The following is a 19,691-nucleotide window of genomic DNA, read 5'->3' as shown; positions in this document are numbered from 1 at the left end:
TGAAATGTAATCTAAGTCAATTTTTGTACAAAAATAATTTTACCGTCCAGTCGAATTTTTTTTCTTCAGCCTTACATTTTTTTGGACAGCTTTTGCTATTGGTAGCTGACAAAAATATCAGAACGACAAAAATACCAGAACTGTGTGTCTGCAAAGGTTTATTTCGAGACTCCATCAAGAGATCCTGTTGTTCCGGATCCAATTTGCTAATGACTTTTAAACACCATTACTTGCTGCGGAGGGAGGAAGATGTTTCACTCCACGTGCTCCTGAGAACAAATTTAACTCAGTACCTGTAAGAGAAGCAGTGGAAAATAACCAAGTTGTGAAACATTCCACCTTCTGCTCCCTTCCACCGAGGTGAGTAAAGTCCAATTTATTTTTTCCTCGAAGCAGCCTTCGAGCAGGCCGTTAGCACAGCTCTCCTCTGCCCACCCTCAGCTGCCACAGCTCCAGGGGCCACAGATCAGTCTGAGCACCAGCACACGGAGCAACAGCAGCAAGGGAGAGCAAAGCTGGCAAAGCACAAGTGTCAGATCACTGAGGGGGAAAAAGTGCATTGAAATGAGGCACACAAGTAGAAAACGGGCTGGTACAGGCTCTAGGAAGTCAGGTGAAGAAACCAAACCACAGAACTTCTGCTCAAGTCGTGTTTTTAAGAGCCCCTGAAGCCACCAAAAAAAGAAGAAAAAAAGAAAAAAGAGCGGCCGCTCCTTTGCAAGAAAAAATATTTTTCTGCTGTGCCCAACCAGGCATGAATTACATGAGTTTGGGCAGCAGAGTATTTAGGGATGGTATTTCCTGAATGACCCACTCAGAAAAACGACTGGGGCAACCCAGAAGCACCAGCTCATCAAATCACTGAACAAATGCTTCTAGGTATGCAAGTTTAAATAAAATAAAAATACCCCACAAAGCCGGTCTGGATTCCTCTCATAGCCTGTGAGACAACACACCCCAGGCCAAAAGGCATTTCCACGTTTCTCCACAGGCAGCATTTTCTCCTCAGCCAGGTGGGCTCATTCCAGGGCTGAGAAGTGCAGCCACTTTGTCACCTCCCGTCCTCTGTGCCCGGCTCTCTCCAGGACAAACAAACCCCTCAGAAATGAGCCCACCCCAGCAGTGGGTGCCAGAATAATGTGCAGTTTTAAGTGCACGTAGCAAGGTGTGGCACTGCGCTGTGAGAAGGAAATATTTTTAGCTTTGATGGAAAAAATAATTCCTACTCATCACGCAGAGGAGAGCAGGAAAAGCACCTATGGAAATAAAAAGCAGCATGAAAAAAAATAGCTTTTAGCTTACAGCAGGATCCAGGATGTGCACTGGCACATCTCCCAGCCTCAGCAGCCTGGGATTTGTCCTGCAGGTAGGGGTAAAACCAGAGAGTGAGGCTGAGAGCCCACAGCACCTCTAAAACTTCACTGGAGACCCAAAATCTCTCAAAAACCCACAAGCAACACGCCCAGCTTCCAGTGAGCAAGTTCCAGAGAGGCCAAGAGGCAAACCTGTAAAAGCCTGGCGTGAGGAATGATTAATGTACAAGCCCAGGGGACTCAAATTACAGGAGCAAGGGCGAGGGAAGGAGCTGCACAGCCTCCAAAGCCACCTCAGGGAAGGGACGAGCCAAGGCCACACGGACACCGCAGTGTCCCCAGCACAACACCTTTTACCTTTCATGGGGCCGTTTTGATTTTTTGTGCCCTCCCTGGCAAGGTGTGGCCCTGCACAATGCCACCTCCTTCGCACTGGGAACAATCCCAGCCAGGACAAGCTCCTGGGGCACCAGGCACAGGGAAGGGCCACCAGAACCCCGGCCCTGGAGCAGGCACAGCCGGAGTTCCACAGCTCTTCAAGCTACAAAAACACCGAGCAAATTCTTAGAAGAGCTGAGCTGAGCTGAAGAGCTGCAGCTTTTACATAACACCTTCCCCTGCCCTCGCCCACCTGCTCTGAGTCAGCACAGCAGCTTTTCCTCATCTGCACTTTCCCTTCCTGCAGGTTATCCAATCTCTGCAGCCACCACAAAGGGAACGGATCAAGGAACAATTAAAAAAGGGATTTTCTCCCCTGATCAGTTATTCTGCGCTAGGATTTCTATTTCACATCGCTACTAAAGCGACAGATATCACAGCAAATTACATCAGGTCTTTTCTGCCCTCTGACTCATATTCCTACATAACTCTGGTTGACTCATTTCTCCTAACTTGGCTCAAATCTAAGATTTTCCTCTCTTAAAAAAAAAAAAAAAAAAAAAAAGCTTTCTCCCTTCAGCTTTCCCAAGTGATTCTGAACGTTCCCACTAGCTAATTGTAGGAAATTGAAGAAAAGCAAAGGGGTTTTACCTGACAGACAGCCCACCTACCTCGCTGCCCTGATTACAACATGCAAAATCCACCGTGAGCAAACCCATCCTGTGTCAGCTCCATGCAAAATGGACTCATTATATCCAGTCACTAAAAACGCAGCCAACAGATTTACTATGAATAATTAAAGCATTTTGCAATTTTATGTTCTACATCCACCTACAACTTATGTTTCTGTTGCTACAGAAAAAAAACCAAAAACCAAAAAACACCATTAGGGCTGAAAATCATTAATAGAACTGCACCACAACTCAGCGGAGCCACAAGGGGACAGGACACCAAGAGATATGCAATTTTATTTAAAATCAGAACACAGTAGATAACAGAAAGACTTATTATGCAAAAAAATCCACTGTATGTTTCACAACTTGCTCGGCACATAAAACTGCCCCTTATTAAGGGATCACACAGTTCAAGCACAGGACGACTCTGCCCCCTCTGAACTCCACCTCTGTCACGCAGCTCGGCGTGAGGGAAGAAGAACTGTCGCTCTGAGCTCTGCATCTACGCTCTGAGCTCTGCAGCTACGTTATGATTCCAGTTTGAGAGGGCAGAGAAGTCCCAAGAGAGGCGGAGACTGAGGCTGTGAGGTTGGGGCAGTAATGGGGAGTCACCAGGCAGGGCCCAGGCGCCCCCTGCTCCCTGCTCCCTGCAGGGGTGAGCTGTGTGCCTCAGCTGTGCAGGAAACACGGCCTGCACCTTCTGGGGGACACAGCCTGAGAGCAGTGAGAGGCACCCGGGAGCAGAGCCGCTCGCTGCCGCTCCGAGTCCCGGCTCACACAGCTGCCTACAGAGGACTGGCACAAACGCTGCTGCCCAAAGAGAGCGTTTCCAACGCCCTAAGGCCGTGTTACACGTTGGATTGAAAGGATTTTTCTCCACTCCAATTGCTTTGGGGAAGTATATGCTATTTGTAGCAGACATCAAAAACCCTTTTTGTATATATATATATATATATATATAATTTTTTTAAATTTTTTTTTTGGCAAGCATCGTGAGCCACCCCCTCTCAAGTCTCAGCTTGCCTATGGCATTTTAATCTCACTATCTTATAAACAGTGCAAATTAGTACAATTCTAAACATCCTAGCCAGAGCAGAATTAATTTAACAGCTATAACAGAACAGGAGAAGCTGTTGAAGGGCAACAGGTTGAAAGCACTGACGCAGCTCCTGCCAGGTTAGTGTTTCCTCAAGTTTGTTGCTGAAAAGGACTGAACAGCTTTCCACAGTCATTCTTCTCCTTTACCCTTAAACATCACCAGCAGTCAAGTAAATATTTACAGTTTGTGTGCACACACACACACAAAATTAATGGCAAAACGTTTTCCATGAGCAGCTGGACCTCAGTTATGAGCTTGCAATAACTGAAACATCACATTAGTTACATCAGCTACGTTCAAACTTACCCATCGGTGAAGGCAACTATAAGCTTACAAATAGCAGATACAGCTGTTTTTTCTGAAGTATGAGGGTCAGTTATTTTGTAAGTCAGTGCTCTCTCGAAGAGCCCTTAAATTAGAGTTAAGCAATGGCCATTCAAACGATAAAAATGCTAATTATCCTAGAATTACAATCACAAGTAGTGATCCTAAGGCACATCAGCCACATGCATATGCAATAATGCATTGTTTTGCTTTCAGACAAGAAAATTGCATTAGCTTTGTCTGTATTTAGTGTGCACAAGAGGTTGTTTTTAGATAAAGTATCCCTGAAAGGTCATTGTTATCACAAAAGTTACCAAAAGACAGAAGATTTAACAAGTAGTAAAAATATTTTTGGACTACTAATACCAATAAAGTCTGATACATAAAATGCAGTGCAAATTCACAATACACTTATCTACCACCCCCATCACTTCTGAGGATTTCCAACCCTCAGAAAAAAAGTTGGCACTTGATAAGTGTAAAATACACCTGGTTGTTTTTATGAAATCTTACTAAGACTGATTTGGGAGTGTTTTAAGAGTTTTTGTGTAGCAGGCTCAAAGTATGAATTTCTGTACTCAGACACCACCCTGGGAGCCCCCACCCACTTTAATTCTTTCGAGGACACAAACCATTTCTACAGCAGACTCGTGTTGAGCGTCCAGATACAACAGCTGCCATCCAAATACCAGCACTAACAGCACAGCAAAGTTACTTTGAAAGGAGTCATCATTAACCATGCTTATACAAAGCTTCAGTGAGAAAATAATACCAAGAAAAGATATCACACTATTAAAAAAAAAAAACAAAAACAACCACATCCTGTACCATCACTAGATTACAGAAAAAACACACTTTGTGAACAAATCCAATGCACATTGCTTCACAAAATCCCCCATCTATAAAAACTTGCCAGACTTACACTGGGGAATTGGTTCATTTGCCAGCAACGCTGACCCAACTTTCTGCCCTTTGTCTGCAGAAGGCAAAACAAGCCAAATATTCAGATTTTCAGAATCGAGAGCTTCCTGTTATGAGCTTAATTTCAGATTAGTATTTGCTAACCACCACACTCCAGAGGAAATGATTTAGGGAAAATCCAGGTCTTACATAAAGAAAAAAAAATAAAATAGATATTCTATTCTGACTGATGTTTGTAGTACTCCCAAACAATGTAGTGCTTTCCAGGACAATGATACCAAAAGGCTCTGAAATAACCAGGGGCTTTGACAGATTCTGGACTGATTGATTACAAATACACAGACTCGTTCTGTGCAAACAACAAGTGTTAAAATTTGCCTCCCCCAGTGCTGGATTAAAATACCAGCATGTGTCTGCACCTTAGGCTTCAACATCACATCAAGAGTGGAATCTGAGCTGCCCCAAAAAGCCTCTCCCATCCAGAGGCAAACCTCAAGAACAGATCCTGTAAGATGCAAACAGCCACCGTGGACATCAAAAGGCTTTTTTTTTTTGCCTTCTTGCAGAGAAACATTAACTGCAAATTCCAGATAGATACACATGCCCCAAACTGCAAAACTAAACGAAATGGGAAAGTTAAAAATAGGTCTGCCAAGCGAGAGACAGAGTTAAGGGGTAAGATGAAATTGTGGAAATTCAAGTGGGCAATTACATGTGAAAATCCAGTATTTGATTAAGAAAATACCCTGCCTAGATTCCTGGAATCACATGGTATCAAAAGCTAAGCACCTGTGTAAAAAAATCATTTCTGTATCCGAGGTGTGGAAAAGGAGGAAAAAACCAACCGTTAAGAGTCTTAATAGGCAAGGAAAACAAACTGCCTGGTAAAGTGTCTATAAAACCCTAAACTGGCTCTACAAACAGTTTAGTTTCATTTCAAGAGACCAGGACTTTGAGGGTATCAAGCTATTTAGGAGTGGGAGTAGTGCCTACTCTGATTACACACTGTCTAAGGTAACAAATGAAATGCAGAAACGAAACTCTTGTCATTTTCCCTGTCTAAAATCCACCCCCCAGGTGTTCTGACAGGAGTTTCAGCTCAGTGAGCTCTGAAAACGTCGTGTACCTGGCCCTGGATGCAAAAGGATGCCGAGGGGGGTCCTGTGCACACCCCCTGCCCAGCAGTCAGGTATGGCTGTTACCATCCCAACACCGTGCAGACAGAATTCCTCAGAGGGACAACCAGCTCCCCGTTTGCCACACATGCCTCCAGCTGCCATGGGAATACATCAGAACGCGGGAGGATGCTGATTTACCGTCACTGAGGAATTCGGAGCGCGACTCCGTTTGTAACGTCAGCGAATCCACCGCGAGCGCCTCCTCCAGCCGATGGACTTACAGAATTGAGACCACATCACCTTCCTAGGAAAACCTCGTCACCGCCGACCTTTGCAAACAAACATCATCACATTTAGCAAAGCAACTGCAAACCTCCGTGCCACAGCTCGGCCTTTGTGCTCCATTGTGCAAAGAGCAGAGGCTTCCCATCGCCTACAGCAAGTCTCTGATGGGGGGGGAAAAAGGAAATAAAAAGCACCAATACGTTAAGTCAGGCGCACCCAAATATTTACTGGAGGATAAAGCCGGGATGCGGCGGGAGGCGAGGTGGTCTCTGGGGCAGAGGTGGAGGATAGGGCGGCACGAACTGGGCTGGGTATCCCGGCTGCGCCATCGGACTGGCGGGCTGAGCTCCTCCCGGCCGCGGCGGCAGAGGAGGGTACGGAGCACCTGGGTAAGAAAGAGCCGGTCCTGAACTCATGGCTGCGGTGAAGGGAGTGGGCAAACGTCCTGCCGGGCCCGAGGGAGGCGGGGGAGGCGGGATCCGCCGCGGCACCACCGAGGGAGGAGGGTTTGCATCCGCCTTGTAGGGATCCGCCGGGGCTGCCGCCGGCTCGGGCGGCCTTGGCTGCGCCTGAACCTGAGGAAGTCTCTGTCCCTTCAGCACCATCTCCTGCAGCTTCTCGATCTTCACCCGGCGCAGGTGAGCCAGTTTCCGCTTGCTCTGGTACTCGTCGATGAAGGAATCCAGCGGTATTTCACCGTCAAGGAACTTTTCTGCCATGTTCTGTCAAATACGGAACATTCTCTTAGGAAACGGCCTACTGCAACGGAATCTAAATGGCTCACATCCCAAAAATAGCATCGTCTTGCCTGCGATTTTCCAGCTGGCATATGGAAGGTGACTGGCATACCGAAGAATTCTGAGCAGAACTTTGAGTTAGTTATTACTCAGAAGCACTGAGAGTTAAATATCACTTTTGCATAAATTTATACTGAAGTCAACAGCAGTAAAAACATCTGAATCTCGCTCTGAGCATTCCCCTGATCACCAGAGAGAAGAACGAACCAAGTCCAGCACCTTCCCAGATTGCCAGCTAAGCTGAATTACAGCTCAGTGCTGCCTGAATGCCAGCAGAAACACTGGGAACTCTGTGAGACTCAGCACAGAGATTATTGCTAAGTCAGGTTTAAGACTCACCCTTACTTCTGGCTTTGGGTAAATGACGTTTAATAACTGAGAGCTGGGCAAACACGAAATCACAAAATTCAGCTCGTCCTGGCAATGTCTTTTTATGATCACAACAAGGCCAGTAAGCAATTTTTTTTCCTCCTGATTAATTACAGAAAATGGCTGCAATGAAACCAGCAAACAAAACCAAGCACTCGCATTATTCTGCAGTCAGACCACCCTTCATGCACTTGTGTCACAGCAAGCGGTGACCACCGGCACCTGCACACACACACACTGAAATCACCACGGAATATTGCACCACAAGCACAGCAGGAAAAGCAGCACAGGCACAGGGTTTTTTATTATGCTACTAATTGACATTTATAATGAAGCAATACATGTACCAGGCAAACCTCATTAAAAAAAGATTCCCCACTTTTAAGCTCTAAAAGCTTGAAGGCGAAGCCGAGAAAGTAAGAGGGGTTGCCTACCCTTACTAAAAAGGAGCACTTTCTTTCTTGAGCTTCAAAGATGTTAAGAGTTAAAAAAGTACTCAGATAAAAAAGAAATACAATTCCTGGAATCTAATAGCTGTTCCCTGAAGTTCAAAGCAGAGACAAGACCATATTCTTAAAACTACTCCTTAATCTGTCACATGCTCAACTCAGCACCGCAGCCACGGAGCGTGGAAGGTTCTGGCAATGGGTGGAAGTGGCAGGATTGGGGTGTTCTGTCATTACCTCTGTGTCTTCCTCAATCTTGGCCCCCTCAGTCTGCAGCAGGGCCAGCAGGGTCTCCAGGGAAGCATTACTGGATTGTCTGTCTGCAAAGACACAGGAAGGACAGAAAGTTACAGCTGCCTCCAAGAGACCTCGAGCTACACAACAACCTCTAAGGCACATCTGCACAAGCAGCAGACCCTGCAGCTCCACACAGGATGATTACAGGAAGAAATGGATTACCAAGTTCAGGAATATTGTCAGAGTGCTAAGAGCTGAAATTTAATTCCAATTATATATTTATAATATTGAAAGCACTTCAGCAAGTGCAGTGTCAGATGTAAAATATAAATTGGTATGAAACTTAAATGAAATATTCCATTTGATTTATAAATAGTCACTGAAAATTCAAAGTGTTTTGCTCTTTAGCAAGGTAAATGAAGTTGATAATTTAGAGAAGAGTAGGTCAAGGAAAAATCCACAGTATCTGTGACTGGATGTGACAGTCACTTAATAAATCATCAGAAGTGGGGTCTATCTCAGCACTACCCAAGAATGACATTTCACTTTGTACCCTAATTCACACAGCTAAAAATGAGACACCAAAAACCAAACAACAAACAGGCAACAGATTTACATTCACTTAGAAAACAGCAAACCATAATTGTCAACAGCCGGTGTTACCTAGTTTTGTTTTCTTTATCTGGTATGCTTCAAAGAGAACTTGCAGCTCTTGATATTTCTCAGTCAAATTTGATTTCAGGGACTCCAACTTTGGCTGGTACAGGAGATTTCCTTCTGCCAGACTGCGGTTGCTGGCAAGAGTCATGTCCTTGCTGTGCTGAACATTTTGGGCCTGGATATAAATTAAGAACAAAACAAACAAAAAAAAACCAGTGTGTGAAATGACAGCGAAATTATTAAGCAAGAAAAAATGAGAATTTGAAAGCTTTTAAATAAACAACCAAAGTAAGCTCTGTGTAAGAATTAGTGCTGTGGCATTGGACCTGCAGCTGATGAACAAATGATTAACACTGACAGACAAAGTAACAGCTCTTGAAAAAATCTGAATTCCAGCAGGGAGATACAATGAGTGCAGAAGAATATCATCCCTTATCTTATTAATGTGTAAAAAATAAGGATTGCATTGTGACTGTTCCTTCTCCAGAATATTCTTCCCCAACTGTGTTACACCAATCCCAGATTAATGCCAAAACCTTCATTTTTTTCAGTTTAATCCTTCTGCTTAACAGTTCCTATCCTAAAGAAAAAGTGACAATTCTCACACAGCCAAGATTCAGCCAGATTCACACACGCACAGGATTTCACCAAGAGAACCTCCAGGAGCTCCGGGAGAGCCGAGTGTTAGGAGAAGTCTGCCCTGGGTGTCACATTAGATTCATTAAAACATTCAGACATCAAAAGGCAAAACAAACAAAAAAAAAAAAAAAAAAAAAAACCAAGGGATTTGATTTCAGCTTCTCAGGCTGAATCAAGTGGAATAGTCGTCCCAGGGCACAACAGACTAACTCTAGTGAGCTGCCTTCAAAGGCAACAGAAGTGGGGTACATTTTTGTGACCTCCTCCATCCAGGTGCCCCTCTAGTCCAGGATATCCCCGTTCAGCTGCAGCTGCTCCCACTGACGGCCCCTGCAGCCTGTGCAGACAGAGGCACAGACCCTGCTCCTGCCACGCTGCTGGGTGGACACAGAGCCACACCCCAGAAACAGGAAAAGAGGAAACCCAAATGAGCTCTTTGAAAGCCCCAGAAAAGGTCAGAGTCAAAATTCAGGTGTTTTTCCAAGCGCAGCAACTGGCTTTGAGAACAATTACTTCCTTCTGAAATATTTAGATGCTACTTTAATTTCCTAAATTCAAAACTAGCCTGGTGTTTCTTAAACACACCTCTGTCCCCAGATATTGCTCTTCAAAACCCAAAGCTTTACTCACACCCTGTTCTTGCCAAATCACTTAAAAACCCAACAACAATAACAACCAAGGATAATGCAGAGTCCTAAATTCTACATCAATCCCAATTCTGCTCCAAATTGTGAACTTCAGAAATTACACTTTCAATGTTGTTTCGCCTCCTCAAGCCTAAATAAGCATCCAACCAGCCCTATGCTTGTGTTCAGTGTGGATCATTTCAAAGAATAAAAAGAAATTCCTCTTCTTACATTTGAATCTAATGCAAAATTATTTAAATTAAACTGGTTTCCATTTGTTTATTCTCACATGATCTGATCCTGTTGGAACTGGTGCTTTCAGAAAGCTCAAGTCCCCCTATTTTACATTTTTTACAAACAATTATGAAGGGAACTAAAATCCACAGGATTTAAAAGTTTAATTAGTGGCACCCAACTCTTACCAACCCCCTGCCATCACCACCAGCCTTGCTACTCGCTGCCTCCTGAACTGCCAGCCAAGGAAAATTGTGTGCAGAAAGATTGATGGGTTCTGGTGCCTCTTTCACCCTTTTAATGAGCTCACTCCTTCCTCACAGCAAATTCAGTATTTTCAGTGCTTGGGAACTGATACTCTCATTTCAAAGCAGGTGCACAGTCAGTCAGGAGAGACCAGTTTAATGAGTAACTTTGGTCTCTCTTTTAGGATGAAGAAGATGTACATTTACTCAGGGCAGGAAAAAAGCCAGTGGACACACAAACCCATAAACCCTTCAAGAGCACAACTCTCAGGAAAAGGAAGCTTTTACTAAAGTCATATACAGTAAAGAGGAGAAGGAAGAACTCCAAACAAACAGAGAAAGAAAAGGCTTCCTAAAGTCAGGTGAGACTTTTGTGATGGTGTCCCTGCCTCAAGTGTCAGAATATTTCTCAACAGGACCAGGCAGGAGGAAGAAGCAACAAATTCCTAACCTTTCATAATGATAACTTTACTTTTAAATAATTTCAAATGTGTGAAGACGAGTAAATATCACTATGACATGATGTATCTGACTTGTAAAAATAAGAAAAACGTGACTCATCTGACCTGCCTACATCTAAGGCAGAGTGACATCCTGTCCTTTGCATCTGATATCTAATAATTATGGACTCAACTAAACTTTAACAAAAGTCTTAAAAATACTTGTTTTAAGCTGAAAAAGTTAAGGTATTTGTAATTGTACTTTAAGTTATACTGCTTGAAATGACACAAGACTTGATGACTAAATTTCTTCCATATTAGAGCACTTCTGAGAAAGGCATATTTTTTTCTAACAGAAGTTGATCAAAAATGGTAATTGACAATTAATGATGAATAAAAATGTCACTCCTGAAGCCTACACTGCCAGCACTGGTCTGTGTCAAATTTCTTCTAACAACGCACACTTGGAGAGATGAGAAACTTGAATCTCACCCAAAACTATGAAAAGAAGAAGTTCCCCAAATACAAAGCAAACTTAGGAATGATGTTTAATGAAACTTCAGGAGGAACTGGTGAAGACCCATCCATTTGTTCCTGGACATTGAAACATTTCATGTCGCTGGAAGAATTTCGAAGCCTGTGAATTCTAATTCACAACAAACAGAACCGATACAATCCCAGAGCGTTGCAACTTGAATACAGTCACAATTTATAAACCAGAATAATTTCTGTCACTGATGTTAAGGCCTGCGTAAAAATTTTACAGCAACTGTTCCACTACAGTTGGAAGTTAATTTGAGGAATCAGAAAGCAAACGCTGAAAATTTTGCCTAAATTATGCTGTAGAAAAGCTTTCAAAAAATGAGTAATCTAAAACTAAAAAAAAAAACACCCCAGCTGCAAAATCATCCAAGGGTCAAAGCCACAGTCCAGCATGAGCAGTCTATTAAGAATATCAGTGCAGCACAAAGAATGCTTTCAGCATCCATTCATAGCTTTCCACAAGCCCAAGACAAAAGCCGAGGAAGGAATAAATCCAACAAAAGCATTTTGCTGTCACGTGGGACAAAAATGTGCATTAGCAGGGAACTGCTCCTGCACTGCTTGTTCACCTGCCCACTGTTAGTGTGAGGAAAAAAGTTATTTAGAGATAAAAGTCAGGAGCACGGGACTCCAGCAGAATTCCTAAGAAGACTCTTGAGGTCATGAGCACTTCAACCGGCAGGAAATGTTAATCTGAAACCAGATGAAAATACCAGTCAGAATCACGAGACATAATGAGACGGGACAATATTAAGGAGAATATATGACTTTGTGGGTTTTTTTTAACTGCTAAGCTCTCACTATGAATTCTGAACGGGACAAGTGGAGCAACCATACTGAGCCGCTTATAAGGGGATTTTCATGGTACAAGGATTGCTCACTCCTGAGCAGACCACTCAACACCAAACTGTGCTGCAAGAAAATGAAGCCATGGACACACAGAGGTTTATTAAAGACAAAAGTTCACGGTTTATGCAGCACCTCAAAACTTTAGCTGCTTAAAAAATTAATTTCTTTAATGGACATAATTTGAATAATTTTACTCAAGGATTTATTTAATGAGCATTTCCAAGAGCAGGCAGCAGCAACTGCTTTGGGAATTTAGAGTCTACCACTTTTATGAACTGCAGCTTTGTTTCATCCCACTTTTAAAAAAGGAAAAAAAAAGAAAAAAAGCTGGATAAAATTAAAACAGAACTAGTACTAGCTTAGAAACATTCATACTATAAATGTTGAGCCCTTACTCCAAAAGAATGGTTTTCAGCAAGAGTTATTTGTGTAAAACGTCTCTGAGAGGCGTCACTCTGGTTCATCCAAAAGCACACTCCCAGAGGAGCTGCCTCCTGAGAAACGGAGCAATCCTCACAAAGTCCATCAAGAGCTGCTCTAATTATAAGCTTGCTCTGGCCAGCACCATGGCGAGGAGTCTCTTGGTACCTTCGAGAAAAAAGTCTCTTAAGGAGCTATAAATAAAAAGCAGCTTTGTGTGGCACCGTTTTAATTGCTTTACACATAGGATACATCCATGTTAGTTTTAGATTTCTCCAGCCTTTATCATTCCCACATTCTCTTTCACTTACACATACTTGTAGGTTAAGAATAAAATAGGCAGTCTCACTGTGGAAGGATAAAGATGCACATTCGGAGTGTCAAATTAACCCCTGAAACAGGAGCTGACAGGTGCAGAGTAGGAGAAGAGACTTCTTTTACAGAAGATTTAGGAGTGCTTTTCATCAAGGACTCGTGAATAATAATACACCCCCTAACAACATCTGTTCCGTAATAAATATTAAAACATACTGCAAAGTAATTAAATTGGCTAAATTTAGCTCTTCTGATTACTTGAAAATGACAAAATAAAGCTTAGAAGGTAAGCTGCAGTTCCTAGACATTTCTTGCAGAGGCAAGACACTCAAGCACTGCAATTTGCACACATCAGACACAGACAGGTTACTCATTTGATGCTCAGCTAGAAGAGAAAAATCTGTAGTTGTCACCAAGTCTAATTCCTAACTCTGCAACTAAATTTCATGTTTGGCCAACAAGAACATGACCACTTGCACAATGTGGTTTTAGGACAGGAGCAGGAATCCAAGAAATCTGGGCATGAATGCACATAGTTTGACTTGGACTTTCTGCCCTGCGTGATCTTTTCAATCGGCTTTTGAGAAAAGGACTATGCTCAAAAAATTCCTTTTGTGCCTGCCAGCGTACTCTGAAATGCCGGAATGAGAAGAAGGCAACACATTTCTGACTTCTTGATTTCACATAATTAAGGTATTGAAAAGCAAATAATTTTTGGACATGGAACCTCAGCAGTCAGTAACACAACACTGCACTGTTACAGAAGTGATAACTCCAGGAGATAAAAAGAAAATTCACTTTCACAGGGAAATTCATCAAATCATCACCAGTGTCAGGTCACAGATTCTCTCATTTGTGCTTTTCAGAGTTATCTCACAGAGACTGACTTCTATAAACAAATTACTTTTATGACCCTGCCATGGCGGGGGGGGTTGGAACTAAATGATCTTTCAGGTCCCTTCCAGCCCAAACCATCGTGTGACTGCCTATTTCATGAAGATGAATGCTGTACATGCAGCACAGAGATCAACCTGAAAGGATTATTAGAAAAAAAAACAAAACTACAAACCCTCCTCAGTTTCAAAAGACTGGGAGTACCAGACAAGGAGCTTCCTTCCTCCTTCTCACAAGACAAGATGTTCGTTGTTCAACAAGCCCAGGGGCTGCAAACCCAACCTCAGAGACAGGAAAAGCGACAGTTCAGCCCTGGTGCCACAGTGTCACACACCTGGGGACAACACGTGCAGGACACATCACCCCTGGGCACACACAGACACAGACACACACCCCCACAAATCCCGCTCAAATGCCACACAGGAACACATTCCCTGTGAGGCTGGAAGAGCCTATTTTTAGCTGTTAGCAAGAAAGCCAAGTGGTTTTTTCAAATCCTCCTCCTTTGTGAACAAAACATTGGGGTTTGAGCTGGGTTTCCCTTGCAACAAGGAGAACAAAGGGTTTTTTCAATTATGGAATAATCAGCTTTGACCGACTCTGCCACTGAAAATACAAGTGACCTCAGAGAAGTGACTCGGGAATCGTGATTTAATTGGCACGTCACGGTAAAATTAGGAATTCAAGGACTTTGGAATGACCCTACAACCTGGATACACATGGACTGACAGCCAAGCAGCAGTGAAGTCACCATGGTGCCTCCTTAACATTCAGGATTTCCCTCTCTCCCTCTTCCTGCCACACACTTTCCAGTAAAAACTCAGTTTTTGCACATGCAATAAACTATTCAGTTAAGGCAAAAACGGAATGAGGAAGAAATATTCAAGCATGGCCAATTCCTTCCAAGATGGGCAAACACATTTCTAGCTGAACAGACTCCAGTAAAAGCCTCCACATCCAATAAAAGAGGATTATAGCAGACAGCAGCACAGCCGTGTTTCCACACAGCCTGAGCACCTTCAAACCTGGCCACACTTTCCAAACACCACAAAATATTCCCTCGGGCCCGGAGAACTCAACTCTACAATTTAAAAGCCTTAAGATGCCAAGGAAAGAGGAAAACCTGAGGGTCAAATCGAGAATATGGGCTGGTTGTGCAGCGAGGGAGGATCTTTTCTACATGAGGTTTTCTGTCACTTCTGACCTAAAGCCTTAAGTCCACACTGACAAATAAATAATAATAATAATAAAGAGCCCACCGGGCCAGGCCTTGCGCTCGTGTCCCTTGGCAGGTCACACTGGAAGCAGCAGCACTGCACCCGTTCACATCTTCACGAAGTTAAGCCCATTATAACCCGCTGAGTTTCCTTAAATAGTCTTTATTCAGCAGGGTGCTCCTGCCCCCAGCAAAGCAGGAGGCCTCCAAGAGCTCTCTGCATGCTCCACTTTCCACAGCGCCGCCTGTTTCTTCTAAGTTCTCAGAATATAAGATCACATGAAAAGTTATTATGGCTGCCCTACTCTCAGAAATCTATTGGCACAAAGTTCAAAATCCAAATTATTGCATAACACAGCAAATAAATTCCCCAGGACACCTCATCAACTCAGCCCCAGCCTCCAGTGGGCCTCTCCATGTGTAACACTTGGACAATTTGGCTGGAGGTGAATCCAGAACAATTTCCTCAGAAGCACCAAAAGGCCCAGGATCTAAGTTTGAGGGAACACAGTTGTAATTGATTTCACCTAATAAAGTAAGCTTCTTTCTCAAAAACATGTTGTCACTATTTTTCTTATCTTGAGGCTTTTGTCCTCTAATTTAAGAAAGCAAAAAAACCAAAAAAAACCCACAAAACCCCCCAAACAAACAAACAATAAATACAGGACCCAGAGAAGTAGAGCACATTTTTTTTTCTTTTATAGTTTTCATACATATAGTTTTATCTTAGTCGCTCTTATCTGACTAAGAGCGAGATCCATTCGGGGACATCTGCGGCTAAATGAACCCAGAACAGCCTCGTAGCTGAATTGTAACAGCCAGTGTCCACTGGCACACAGAAAAACCAGTTAAAGACAACCACGGCCAGAGGAAGAAAACAGGCTCCTACTTTGTTTCAAGAATCACAGATCCAAAAGCACGACTTAGAGCCTGATGCACTGACAAAGACACTTCAAATAGGCAAAACAAGCAGCAGAAAAGCCTGACAGCCCTCGCTGCGCCCAGCATACCAACCGGGGCACACAGAAATCTCTTTCACATTGTTTTGAATTCACCCTGGCAAAATCCTTCACCGCGGCCAAGGCACAAAACAAGGGCTGTACGAACGGAAAAGCTGATCCCACCTCCGGGCCGTCAGCGTCCTCTAATTCAGCGGCTGAATTAATTTAATTTAGCGTTTTCAGCCCGCCGAGCCCGCACCCCTCCTATGGCACCCAGCGGGCACCGATCCCCCCGCCGCGGGCCGGCGAACAAAAGGCCGGGGCCGGCAGGGCCGGGAGAACGAGGGCCGGGGGCGGCAGGGAAGGGGGAAGCCAGGAAGGGACCGGCAGAGCTTCCCGCAGCCCCGGGGGCTCCTCACGCCCCGGCAGCTCCACGGCAGGGCCGAGAGCGCCCGGAGGCTCCGGGGAGCGGGGAGTCATTAACAGCCCCAACACCGAGCGGCACCGGGGACCCCGCGGGCTGAGGGGGGTCCGCCCGGGGAGAGGCCGCGGCCGGGGAGTATGAGGCAGCCTCTCACCTCTTCCATCTCGCGGGCCATGTCCTGGAGCTGCTCCTCGTCGTCCAGCAGCGCGCTGAGCTCCTGCAGGCTCAGCGCCTCCAGGCGCCGAGCGTCCAGCGCCATCCCGGCCCCGCCGCCGGCCCCGCTCCCGCTCCCGGACCGGAAGTGCCGCCGCGCTCTCGCCCCGGCCCGGCGGGCACCGCCCTCAGCGCCCCCTGCCGGGGGGGCGTGTCGGGGCGTACCACGGGGGCTGCGCCGCGGGAGGGGGGCGCTGCTGGACGGAACCAAGGGGGCCTGGGGAGGGGGGCGGCCGTGGCTGAGGGCGGCTGCCGTGAGGGGGTGAAGCCGCCGTGAGGGGTCTGTGGAGGGAGCCCCTTGAGGGGTCCGTGGGTGCAGCCCCGCCACGGGCACAGCGCCGGGCAGAGCCCCGCACAGAGCGAGCTTTGTGTGCTGCGCTCACGTGAGGCGCTCGGGGCCCCGGGAATCCCGAGGGTTCAGTCATTGAGGCTGGAAAAGACCTCTGAGATCATCGAGGTCCAGCTTGTGACCGATCACCACCTTCTCCACCGGACCGCAGCGCTGAGTGCCGCGTCCTTATACATGTCCAGGGATGAGAACTCCACCACTTCCCTGGGCAACCCTTTCCGATGTTTTATCATTCTTTCATTCAACAAATTCCGGCTGATGTCCACACTGAGCCTCCCCTGGCCCAGCCTGAGGCTGTTCCTTCTCCTGGAGTTCCCTGGGAGCAGAGCCTGAACTGTCCCCTCCTGTCAGGGAGTTGCGCAGAGCCACAAGGGCCCCCCCTGAGCCTCCTTTTCTCCAGGCTGAGCCCCTTCCCCAGCTCCTTCAGCCGCTCCTGGTGCCCCAAACCCTTCCCAGCTCCCTTCCCTTCCCTGGACACGCTCCTCAATGTTCTCCCTGAACGGAGGGCCCAGGAGTGGACACAGGACTCCAGGTGTGGCCCCGGGGATGCGGCTGCTGGGACACCGGGAGGTGGCACAGGTCACTGGGGTGGCTCGGACTCTGCCCTGTGTCCGGCCGGACAGAGCTGAGCTCTCAGAGACCCTTCCCAGCCCCACCAGCACAGAGCCCCTGCCTGGAAGTGCCGTAGCCACTCGTGGCCTCCTTTTGTTTAAAACTCAGCAGCTGTAAGATCGGAAGGAAAATCGGTAGATTTGACTTGCATTTCCTTACCCCCTTACTTGGCTGGAGCAAATCTCAAAAGAGTGATTGCATTATTGTTCTCAAGCCTGGGCTGAATACTTATTTAGGTTAAAAATAGCTAAAAATCGTATCTGGGCAAGCTTTGGTGCTAGGTTATTTCATCCGTCTTAAGCACTTTCTTCTTCAACAGTGAAGGTCAATAAATAATCTGCCGAAGACGTGTTTCGCCGTAAATTTAAATACTTTTGAAATGCAATGTAGTAAAAACTGCGTCAATTAAACCACCATATATTTTGTTCTTCTGATTCTTATCAGTCATGTCACCAGCACTGGAGTAGGCAGTGTGTGGTAATCCTTAGGAGCAGCAGCTCCCCAATTACTGCTGCTGTTAGCAGAGCTGATAAAGACAATTATGCCTGGAAACAATTAATTGTGTTAAGAGAGCCTAAGTTGTATGCATCACTTGGCGTGCACCACCTTCCTGGCCCGCTCTTGTCCCTCCGTGGGTGTGGGTGTGTGTATTACTTCCGTGTGTGTAATTCTGGAAAGAGAGCCAGAAGGAACCAGGAGCCAAGGGAGCAGAGGAGGGAATGGCCACGTGGTCTTTGTCCTTTGGAGTTGATATTTTTGATCTGACTGGGGAAAAAAAAAAAAATCCATATAGTGACCGAATACAATTTGATGCAATGAAGTTGCAGTCACACTCAGGAAGTGACCCAGCAGCTCCTGGCAGGACACTGTGATGACGTGACAGCTTTATGGTTGTTCTTTTGTCCTGTAACTAAACTCGGCTCCCTATACTTCTCACCCTCCCAGAAGCCCTCTTTGTGGTGGGAACAACCACCAGCAAGGTGACCCTGCTGGAGGAAACCTTCCAGACCTTCTGGCTGCTGGGCGCGGAGGCACTCCACAGCCCTGGCTGTGCTCAGAGCGGGGTGAGGGCGCGATGTTTGCGCGGCAGGAAGCTGGAAGGGTGGGGAGAAGGTGTTCAGTGAGACAGGCATGCAGCAGGTATCACAGCCCTCACCCAGCCCAGCACACCTGCCCGCTGCAGGTATGTGCCAGCCGCCAGGTGAGTCAGCAGCCGTGCCCTGGGCACTGACAGGGGTTTGCACAGTCACTACAGCCCTGCCTTGCTCTTTAAAACCAGCAGATAGTCGCCCTGCCAACACCGCTCCACGTACCCTGTGTTTGCACAAGGCCCATCAAACAGAGCCACAGGCACGGGTTAAACCTGCTGCGAATCTGCACATGCAAACACACGTATGGGTATGCACACATACAAACACAGGAATTAGCTGAGGGATTAGGAGAAGCCCTTTCTTCCCAAGAACATTGGTAATTTGAACTTTGTACCGTAACTAAATAAATGGTTTGGGGGGAGTGTGGTTTAGAAGAGTCTGACTCAGGCTCATGTTGTAAATCTAGTTTTACCACTGCCTCGCTGTGTGATCCTGAGTGGAGTTCTCAGAGTCCCTCAACCTTTTGCTTAAAAAGGGGGATAATAAGAACTGCTCAGTCGCAGGTGAGAACAAAACTCCTTTGTGATCAAGTACAACATACATTGAAAACACTGCTTCTCCCTGTGTAGGTAATTTGGGTTCTGGTGATGGTGGAGAGGAGTCTGCATTTAACACCTGGGTTGCTCTTGAGTACTTTGGTCAGCACCTGCATGTAATTGAGTTCCCCAATTGTCCAGAAAAGCAGCTGAGGCTGACACACAAGATAGAAGTCAACTGCTTTTGTATAATTGTATTTTCTATTTGGAAAGGTAGGAGGATGCCTTCCCATTCTGCAGCCTTCATTGAAGATAAAGGTTTTGTGACAGCACATCACTTGGACAGGATATGAAGGATTGCAGATAAACCAGGATTTTGGGCTACAGGAACTATCAAATATTGCAGTGCTGCAGGCTGGGATTTATCATCTCCCCAGGCTTGGTTCCTATTTGTCTTTGCTGAAATCCTTTTGAAGGGTGATA

The 19,691-nt window shown here is 45.7% G+C and overlaps 1 protein-coding gene across 3 annotated transcripts; it reads right to left on the bottom strand.

Moving 5' to 3' along the window:
• Window positions 1-221: 221 nt before the first annotated feature.
• VPS37B (VPS37B subunit of ESCRT-I) lies at window positions 222-16,693 on the bottom strand. 3 transcript variants are annotated; one of them, XR_005703424.2, is made up of 5 exons: window positions 16,562-16,693; window positions 8,625-8,796; window positions 7,962-8,044; window positions 6,026-6,834; window positions 222-293 (listed from the first exon to the last, which is right to left on the bottom strand). XR_005703424.2 is itself a non-coding variant. In XM_040081098.2 (5 exons), exons 1-4 carry the CDS (start codon window positions 16,664-16,666, stop codon window positions 6,337-6,339), a joined length of 858 nt encoding a protein of 285 aa, XP_039937032.1. In that variant the 5' UTR covers window positions 16,667-16,693; the 3' UTR covers window positions 5,270-6,156; window positions 6,329-6,336. The 3 variants fall into 3 exon arrangements, 2 of the variants coding, with proteins under 2 accessions (XP_039937032.1, XP_039937030.1); XM_040081098.2 differs by lacking the exon at window positions 222-293 and having other exon boundaries at window positions 5,270-6,156; window positions 6,329-6,834; XM_040081096.2 differs by lacking the exon at window positions 222-293 and having other exon boundaries at window positions 5,270-6,834.
• Between the last annotated feature and the right edge of the window lie 2,998 nt (window positions 16,694-19,691).

The sequence above is a fragment of the Hirundo rustica genome, chromosome 17, assembly GCF_015227805.2.
Source record: "Hirundo rustica isolate bHirRus1 chromosome 17, bHirRus1.pri.v3, whole genome shotgun sequence".
Taxonomy (NCBI): Eukaryota; Metazoa; Chordata; class Aves; order Passeriformes; family Hirundinidae; genus Hirundo; species Hirundo rustica.
The sequence above is the reverse complement of the archived record's forward strand: the minus strand, read 5'-3'. Positions and strand labels throughout refer to the sequence as shown.

What these genes read in the sequence shown, in the direction of transcription:
- VPS37B (XM_040081096.2), bottom strand. Translation starts at nt 16,666, where the DNA reads ATGGCGCTGGACGCTCGGCGCCTGGAGGCGCTGAGCCTGCAGGAGCTC. An exon ending in GATAAAGAAAACAAAACTAG is followed by an intron (nt 8,045 to 8,624) that starts GTAACACCGGCT and finishes GTGTCTTTGCAG; the next exon opens with ACAGACAATCCAGTAATGCT. An exon ending in AGATTGAGGAAGACACAGAG is followed by an intron (nt 6,835 to 7,961) that starts GTAATGACAGAA and finishes CGTATTTGACAG; the next exon opens with AACATGGCAGAAAAGTTCCT.